At 37.7% G+C, this 10,260-nt stretch overlaps 1 protein-coding gene across 1 annotated transcript; it reads right to left on the bottom strand.

Moving 5' to 3' along the window:
• Positions 1-607: 607 nt before the first annotated feature.
• LOC142174677 (uncharacterized) lies at positions 608-6,448 on the bottom strand. The gene is made up of 2 exons (XM_075240693.1): positions 5,944-6,448; positions 608-2,305 (listed from the first exon to the last, which is right to left on the bottom strand). Exons 1-2 carry the CDS (start codon positions 6,053-6,055, stop codon positions 1,404-1,406), a joined length of 1,014 nt encoding a protein of 337 aa, XP_075096794.1. The 5' UTR covers positions 6,056-6,448; the 3' UTR covers positions 608-1,403.
• Positions 6,449-10,260: the final 3,812 nt, after the last annotated feature.

Consider the following 10,260-nt stretch of genomic DNA (forward strand, 5'->3'; position numbering starts at 1 on the left):
GTGGTGGAATGGAATCAGGGTTTTCTGTGTAGATGGTAGGGAACGAGGGTGGAGGGTGTCCCATAATCCAGGCTTGATACATTTCTGCCATCTGATGCTTCAACCTCCGGACATCCTCTTGCAGTGCCGATTCCGACTCAACAATCTCCCTTGGTGGGTCTACAACTCCAGTGTCTGTTTCCTTGATAGCCATGACTGTTTGATGCTTTGATTGGGTGTTGTATGGATGACTTGCTAGGATGCCAACAAACTAACCACCTTCTTGAAACTTAATAGAGATAACAGAGGACAACAACACAAAACCACCACGTTAGCGTTAGAGCATTTATCACATAATAATATCACATTACGTGCAATGCACCTAGCAACGATTAATGATTTTAAAATGGCTTTGAGGGTCGCAGGGTCATATGGCATCATCCCAATTTGCACATTTCACTCCTTTCTTCTCTTTCTTTTTAAACACCTCTTATCACTCTTTTCTTTTCTTTGTCTTTTTTATTTTGAACCAAAAATGATTTGACCGAACCCGATGTAGGTTGCCTACGTATCATGTCCCTCATGAATTAGACCAAGCATAGTTCTGGAAAAGTGACGGAAAATAAACTAAAAACAAAATCTTTTTGTGATTTTTCATTTAGAAACTTTTCGATATTAAAATACAATAAGAAGTGCGATAATGAAAGACCTGATAGACTCAACTACACTACGACAGACTTTGACACTACCTAAAAGACTCAGTATTTCTAGATAAGACACGAAAGTAAAAGACAACATAAGACGATTTCAAAACACCTAAATAGAATGAATCCTCAAGCTGCTCTTGAATGTGACGGTCCTGGCTGGGATGATCCTGGGCTGTCCGTCATGCTCAAACTCTGTAACATGCCTCGTAAAGAAACACTGATGCTAGGAATAAAGGCCCTGGCGTGTGCCCCCGCATCCTGAAGGCCGACCCTAAATAAATACTGGCCGTGTTTCTCCACGTTTGTTGCCAATCCCGCTAACTGAGACTTTATCAACTCAAGCTTATCCCACAGATCTTGGTCCGATGTCTCCTTAACATCATCAGTCTGAATTGCCAGACCCCTAAGTTGTGCTGGCAATGGGGTGCTGACCCCTGGAGGCACGGACTGTAACCAAATCAAGTACTCCTGAGTACACTCGGGCCTGCCAACGTCCTCTACTAATGTATTTTTCTTCATCCTCGTTTGCATTGTTCCAGTATTGCACATACTTGATTTCATCAGCCGCCTTTTTGCTAAAATTTATGATGTACCTCCAAAGATTCAAAGTTGGAGGCTCCTCTTGTCTTCTGCCCAATTGCCGCATTACCCTAATGGGAGTAAATGGTCTGACACACTTAAGTCCTATCAACATCAGGAAAGGCTGCATGAGGCACCCTACCAAGATATCATCCAAAGGTAAGCCCACAAAACATTCCCATTTGTCCTCAAACCAAGGAACTCAATCCAAGCCGTGACGCCTACAGGGTACATAAACTTAGGATATTTCATCCTACGTTCGATGCATACCACCCGATCCCTCAAGGCACGGTCGATGGGACAAAGTAAGGAAGCGGTGTGCAAATGCTCCATCATCCATAGCTGTAGCAAAAGGTTACTTCCCTCAAAATATCTAACATATTCCCTAACCTCACTTAGGGCTCGGTACAACTCTGCTAAGATCATCGGCACAACAGTAATGGTTTTGCGTTGCTTCTCATGGAATAGTGCCATTACCACTGACTGCAGACAGGTGCTAATGTGCCTCTCATCTAATGGAAAACCCAATAATCCCAACAAAGCAAGGCTGAAAGTTTCGAGGCGACGTCTTTTCCACTTTGCCTTGGTTGTGCAGAACTCATCCCAAAAGACGTCAAAACTATCCTGTGGTCCAAATCTAGCAAACAAATAATCCAAGGATATCCAGGACTGCTCGAGACACTTTAAATGCTTATTATCTTTAAGGCCCAGGTCGCTGAGGAATCTTGTCCTAGAGTGGTCGCGGGGAAGTATCAAGTCCTTGCCTATATAGCTTAAACGAGTGAGACTAGACATTTCCGCCAAAGTAGGAGTCATCTCATACTCTCCAAATCTGAAAATCAAATTTTGTGGATCCCAATAAGTCAACATCGCCTCCACTAAGTCTGGGCGGGGTGTGATATCAAGAAGGGAAGTTAGGGTGCCCAATTTCTGCATTAACGCATGTTGCTCTAACGATGAAAACATTTTCCACCACTTGATCAACTTCCTAGGAATCTTTACTACCATCAGCAGTTTAGATCGAATCAGCGGGTCCATACCTGAATGAAGCAAACATGGTTAGCGACTCGGGACACTACGTTACCCTACCACGTTGGACAAATGCAGGACACAACTTGGCTATATTTGCAAAATGGCCTAAGTGGCTGAAAGTGGCTATTAGCGCAAACTTGACAAAGTTGACCCCTAATGCATGAGAAATACTCCATCTAAAGCTTACATGGCTCTAATATCCCGACAATCATGGCCTTAAAAAATTACTTTGCGGAAATGGACCCTTTTTTTTTGCAAAAATGGCCGATGTGGCCAAATGTGGCTAGGGATGCAAACACGACATGGATGGACCTTAAAGTGGTGTGACACCGAGTTATAAACTCAAGATCCTAAGACAAGAGTAATTGAGCCACTCTTGCAAAAATAACCCTATTTTGCAAGAATGACCGATTTGGCCAAAAGTAGCTGACATGCAAGTTTGACAAGAATGAACTTTAGAATTAAGAGGACACTTTATTGTAGACTCAAGATCCTAAGACAAGAGATAGCAAACTACTTTGAGAAAACATTTCTATTTTTGCGAAAACGGCCAAATATGGCTATACATGCAAGATTCGGCTACGGCCCCGGAAGCCAAGAACCTATGACCTACTAGGAAGACCGAACCCTATGTGGGTTGCCTACGTATCACGTCTCGAAAGACGAGAATCAGGTTCGCGTAGTTCAGGAAGATTAAACATGGGAGGAATCCTTTTTTTTTAAAATGCAACTAATTTGGAAAAACCATTTTTTTGTATTTTTGATGAAAATTGAAAAACATTTATTTATTTTATTTTTTTGGTTTTTTCTTTTCTCTTTTTTTTTTTTGAATTTTTGGGAAAATGATGAAAAATGTAAAATCTTTTTGGATTTTCTCTTCATTTTTTTTTAGTTTTTGAATTTTTGGAAAATGTAAAATCTTTTTGGATTTTCTATTTTCAAAGTTTTTTTTTTGAAAATAATGGAAAAGTGTAAAATCTTTTTTTGGATTTTTCATTTTCATTTTGATTTTTGGAAAACTATAAAAAAATGTGAGTGGGCCCTACTTTCTTCATTTTCACCCTTCTTTCCCAAGCATCGGTCCACCAAATGACCCTTTTACCCAAACAAATGCAACATTTAGCACATAGGATGATTAAATATCATTTTGGGCCATGAACCCATTTTGACAAAATTTAGACAGGCTTCCTACAAAGGGACACGGTACCTGGGACCGAGCCCTACTAGGTCTAAATGACATGATGCAAATAAAAATGACCTAAAGGCTGACCTAAGTTTGGGGTTCACTAACAAGGCAATTCGGGGGAGCGTATGGTCGATGGTGGCTGCTCAAGCTTTCCACCCACTCCATACGTCCGACGGCCCCCCTCCTAAATCAAGGGTGACTCAACAAAGAGTTCGTGCACGCGATGCGTGCTCCGAGACTTGTTGCGGAAAGAATTGACTGGGTAATGCATATGATGACAGTTATAAAGCAGTAAACACATAAAGCAAAAATTGTAAACACATAAACAACTAGCAAATAACAAGATATAAAAACGTAATAGAAATTAAGTAAGGCTAATGAAAAAGCATAAAAACCTCAACCAAATATTCTAAAAGCCAACAAAATCAAGTACTAGCTCGAACCCGCAAGTCCCGAGCAGAGTCGCCAGAGCTGTCACACCCCCCTTTTTAACAAATTTCAATAACCTCGCTAACCCTCTTAAATAAATAAAGAGATTGCAAAGCTTGAAAAGGGTTTTTGATTAAAAAGTGACAAAATTGTGTTCAAAAGGAAATAACTCAGAGTCGCCACCTGACATTGCTTCGGTGTGCCAGGTCACCGTTTTTAAAAATAATTTTCCTTTTAAAACACTTTGGACTCCAAATTAAGTCCGCACCAGAGATTCGGGTAAGGGTGTTCAATTGACTCGGGGAGAAGGCTTTAGGCACTCCCCAAGTCCCGTAACTAGTACGGTTGCATACTTGATCTAATCGGCTTTTAAAATATTCAAGTTGAGGTAAAATCACGGAAAAATAAAATAAACACACATGAGGCTCGAGGTCGTCCCCATCTAATAAAAAGAAAATGGAAATGAAAATAAAAATAAAAATAAAAATACTACGAATTCTGCTATCGATCTCCAAGTACAAATACTTCGGGGCATACCCCAGAATAAAATATATACAAATCCTTCGAGGCATTCCCCGAATAAATTTAACTAAGGGAACAACCTCTCGCCTCGAAACCAATAAAAATCCTAAGGCTTGACTGTCCAAACGTGGTCGACCTAACATGCTTCTAGCGACTAGAGTAGGAGTAAGAGAATAAAATGAGATAAGAAATATAAAGGATGCAAATTACCCTTTTAATCTGAAATTCCCAACCCCAACGACCATGTACAGTACTTCTAATTCATAAAGATAAAGTCAAATGAAGGGACAAACATCAAACAATTGGAATGAAGAAACAAGTAAATGGCAGTAAACAAACAAAAAGAGACGAAACCTGGGTTAAACATCAAAGGACGACCCTTCTAACAACAGAGAAGCATTTATATATTTTTCAAATCTTGAACACAAAAAAAACATTTAATTTAAGCAAAAATCACATTCAACCTCAAATTCATGAAACATCCCAGCAAATCATAATGCAAAAGTGCCAATAAACAAAGTGAGTTGACAGGACACTTGAGATGATCTAAAAATAATAACTAATATGGATACCACACCCTTTCCCAAAATGCACCCTGCTTGATTTACTAACTCATGATCAAACTAACTATATGGGAAAACAACTCACAAATCCAAGCCAACTAGTTCTGTCTAATCATGGAAACAACAGAAGTTCTCGTCCAACATATGTGAAAAGGTATAGATCTGTCAATTTGATAGAGCAATGAGTCACGTGTTATATGGATCACTGGAAGGCATGGACAGTGTTATTCAAAACAGGGAACACCAGTTGACTCACTCATAAACTACTACACCAAATAACTTTGAGAATTCAAAAAAAACTTTTGTTCTTTCAATTACATTTGAAGGATGTTTGCAGCGAGGAAAATTTTCACAACTTAGCCTAAACTTCTCAGGACATAAGGTTAATTAAGTGATAATTTTAGTACCGAGAGTGAAAAGAGCATGCCAGTAAACGTCACGCTTGCCTCAAGATAACTGAACCTAATGAACTTGGCATCAAGAAAAACACCAAAAAGAACAGCGTATGGAATACAATTTCATCGAGATTAGGTCCAATACTTCGATATTAATATATCACACTAATTAAAACAAGCAGAGATCCAAATAGTTCACGCTCGTTTACCGTCTAAGAGATTTCACCTGAAGAATTTGATGAACACACATTTGACATAAACGAAACAGGATTCCAAGAAAGTCACAGAATACTCAATTAGCTCACAACTTTAAAAGCTTCACAAACAGGCTATTCGATTCAGGGAACTATACAAAGAATTAGATCAGCTATTTCGATTTCTTGAAGCCTTGTAATCAATTCTTCAGTAGTAGGAGGCAAACAGATTCGAAGTTAAAATATACTTCTAACATAACGACAGAACATAACACATTCACATCGAAGAGAATTCATCCGCAATCAATCAACTTTCAAAACTAGCAAAAACAGAACCAAAAGAATAAGGAAATGAACCTGAATGTAGAAAGCTTTTGATTGAATTTGTTTGTATTCGATTACAAACTGACTTTCCGACGAAGTTTTGAAATGAACAAGCAAAACAGCAGCAGCAAGAATCACGAACCATAATTCGATCGCAAATGAACCCTAGAAACTCGAATCGACACCTCGACTCAATTTTGCGACGAACACACAACCAAACTTCAGTAGCGCATAACGGAAACCATCTCCATTTTTTGCAACCAAAAATCGAAATTGGAAAAGAAGAGACGGAACATATGTTTTTGAGTTTTTTCTTTTATGCAGTGATCGAAGCAAAGGAAAAGAAAGAATACTGATTTTCTTTCTATATGTTTTGTATTTTTTTCGAAATTAAACTATGTCTAAAAAACTGAGAATTGTAAATGAAAACATAAGGAAAGTTTCTTTGTAAACCTTAGCTTCTTTGAAAAATGGAAAAATGAGAAGAACCCTAGTTTTTCACGCACTCTCTCCCCCAAACTCTGTCCAAAGAACCTCCAACTATATATATATCTGCCCTCGAAGCTTCTTCTCCTCTTCTCCAATAAAACCGAAAATCCTCAGAAATCCGTGTGGACCCTCAAACAAAATCCGAAAATCCTTATTTTAACAAAAACCAAAAAATGGAAGTCTTGGATCAAAATTTAATCCAAAGGCTCCCATTTTCCAACCTTTATTTCAAGGACTCAGATTTTTTGTTTAAGCATAAAAAATAAAGAAGAAATCTGTGTGAATCGGATTGAAATGATGAGATTTGTTCGGAATAAATGACGTAGAAGAAGGAGAGAAGAGCGGGGGGACCAGTGGGTTAACTCGCCGAGTTGGCGAGTTTTTCCGGCGAGTTTGGGGTGAGGGACGCAGCAGAGATGGAGGAATAAGGAGATGGGGCGGACTTGGGCTGCTGGGATTCGGGGATTTAGGGTTAGGTTAGGGTTATATTTGGGGTGTGGGGATTAATTTGGACCGTTGGATGAAGAGGCATGAATGGCTAGGATTTAATTGGGAAAATAGGGCGGGTAGGTAGGTTAACCCGGCAGGTCATTGGGGCTGCCAGATTTGGGCCTTTTCTTGTGTAAAATTGGGCCCAAAAATTTGTATTTCTTCAATTTCTAAAAGTCCATTAAATAACCAACTCAAAATTAAAACTAATTTCAATTAATTATATGATAATATGAAACTATATATTTTTTAATATATCATGTTTTATATAAATTAAAAATAAGAGTGAAAATCGTAGTAAAAACAAAATATATGGCTATAAAAATCTTAATAACCTAAACTAAATAGAAATAAGATAAAACATGAAACTATATAATTTGTGTATATATATATATATATATATATATATACATATAATAAATAAAATATATATATACATATATATATATATATATACATATATTTTTTAGTTTTTGTGCCTTAAAAATAGAATTAAAATTAGTAATAAAGTAAAATCCTATAGAAATAAACTCAAATAAATATCCTAAAAATACTAGGACTATTAGAGGTGATTCTAATGTGTGGGTCAAAAATTACATGTCTACACTCACTATAATGATTAGGTAGTATAAACCTTATACTTCACTTTAGTTATTCAAAGCAGAGCAAGAAAACATGATACTAGCAGGTGGTTAGTAAAAGAGTAGTAAATAAGTTTTGAGTAAATACAGTGAATTAGCAATTTCAGCAGAGCTGTAAGATTTGATTCACTTAGCCAGGTTAACTATAGTGAGTGGATAAATGTTTGAAATATCGAACATCTGTTAGAACCCATGAAGTTTAAGTTAAACCCGAAGTGCAATGACAGTGGAAAAAAAACAAAAACAAAAATCAGTTAGCAGTAAGAGATCAACTACAAAAGAATAGCCTTTAAGAATTATCGAAAAGAGGTTTCCCCAAGATTGACAGTGTGAGCAGAGTTAGATTATTATGATTGTGTATGATAGTTGTGAATACATTAGCTTTCCGTTTTGTGATTAATTTTGTTTTCCTAGCTCAGGAGTAAGTTGGAAGATGAGTCATTAGAGTGCAAAGAATTGCAGAAAATAAGGAAAGTTATTCGGATCCCAACAAAAAGAGAAGGATCCGCAAGTATAAGACCTTTGGTCTAAGGGGTGAAGCAAAAATTTTTAGTAAGTCCAGTTAAAGATCTGAAACTCGAATAGTTAGCATGGATATGGAAAAGAAAATCAGTTCGGTAATGAGGGAAAATTGTATAATTACCACAAGGAATATGTCTAGCATGTGTAAGAAACACAAAGTGAGTAGAATGACTACCGAACTTAGTTATTGATGATAAAGTGATCACAGATAAGCTATTACATCATGCCCAGTTATGTATTATGAGGGCAGTGCCATTGCATGAGACTCTAATATTCTGAGTAGTGGTCAGTGACTTAGCTCACAACAATACTATAAGTGTTTTCATGAAATTCTTAAAACGATAGTCAAGTGTGGGAAGTATAGCTCATGAAAAAGGTAGACAAGAGAACTATGTTGAAAGAAGTCCACTACTTAGCCAGGGTAAGAGCTCAACTTTCGGACACCAAAGATAGCGGAGTTGTTGTGTAGAACAAGACTTGTTCCTCCTTAGAAGCCGAAGTAAAGGAGAAATAGTTTGATGATCCCTACTTGGTGTAGCTGAAAGAGGGGATTCATATGCATAAGATGATGGCTTTTGAAAAAGGGGGAGATGAAGGTACTTTGAGATATAGAGGCAAACTATGCGTTCCAGATGTAGACGGGCTCATAGAGCGGATTATGTCAGAAGCCCACAACTACAAGTATTCTATCCACCTGGGTTTCCCAAAGATGTATCATGATCTTAAAGAGATTTATTGGTGGAACGACATGAAAAAAAAAGTTGCAGACTTTGTGGCCAAGTGTCTGAATTGTCAGCAAGTGAAAGTCGAGCAGCAGAAAATCAAGTGTTTATCTCAGAACACAAACATACTTTAGTGTAGATGATAAATATGGACCTTATAATAGGAATATCTTGCTCATTTTGAAAGCATGATTTTTATGGGCGAAGGTGCAGATTGCCAATTAGTTGGTTTGAAGTTGGTGAAGCAGAGTTGCTGGGACCAGATTTGGCCAATCAGTCTATGGAGAAAGTGAAGTTGATTCAAGGGCATTTGAAGACAGCTCAGAGTCGCCAAAAGTCCTATTCAAACATGCAACATAGAGACCTAGAGGTTCAAGTTGATGATTGGGTATTTCTAAACATTTCGCCTGAGAAAGGTGTTATAAGATTTGGGAAGAAAGGAAAGCTCAATCCCAGATACAACGGCCCATATAGGATCCTATGAAGGATCGGGTAAGTAGCTTATGAGTTAGAATTTCCACCATAATTAGTTGTTGTACACCAGTATTTCACGTGTCATGTTATAACATTCAAGTTTCCAATATTCATATCTCATGTCACGACATTTATGTTTCTAGTATTCAGATCTCATGTTAGAATATTCAAGCAAGTTCAGTACTCAGATACTCATGTCAGTCCAGTACTTAGATATTCATGCCAGCTTAATACTCAGATATTGATGTGAGTTTAGTGATCAGATATTCACGTCAGTTCAGCACTCAATTATTTGTGCCAGCTCAGTATTCATATATCTATGCTAGTTCAGGACTTACGTATCCGTGACAGACTAATATTCACGTATATGTTTCATGTTATGCATATTATGATGCCATGTGGAGCTAGATTATGCTATGTTAGCTGGTAGGTATTTTGGTAAAATGTCGAAGGTATCTAACCTTCTCATTCAGACCTTATATTACAATCTCCATGTCTTTCAGTGTTTAGTCTATTTAGTAGCCATTCAGTCTAGTACCTATTCAGTTCAGTATCTCATCAGTTCAGTAATCGTGTATTCATTCAGTTTAGTATGCAAGTATTAATGAAAGTTCATATTCCCACCAGACCCATTCAAGGTCCGGAGTTAGCCGAAGATACAGCCAGGACAATCATTCGAGGACGAATGATCCCAAAGGGGAGATAATGTAACACCCCATAAATTTGAATTAGTTGTGGATGCATTAAATAAGTATTAATGTGATGTTTATCAATTGGTTATGATAATAAGTGTACGAGGCATATCATAAGTGATTTGGGGTCCAAGGAAAGACCTAAGTCTAAGCCAAATTAGAAAATTACATGATAGACTAAAATTCTAAATGAGCACGCACAAGACTATACGTTGGACGAGCATATCTTCAAACCGTTCATCATTTGGACACTCCTACCAGAGGTTATGACAAAATTACCAAACGCTGGTTGAATTTTACACTACCACGCCACCCCATGCG

This window comes from Nicotiana tabacum, chromosome 20, assembly GCF_000715075.1.
Source record: "Nicotiana tabacum cultivar K326 chromosome 20, ASM71507v2, whole genome shotgun sequence".
In the NCBI taxonomy this organism is placed as follows: domain Eukaryota; kingdom Viridiplantae; phylum Streptophyta; class Magnoliopsida; order Solanales; family Solanaceae; genus Nicotiana; species Nicotiana tabacum.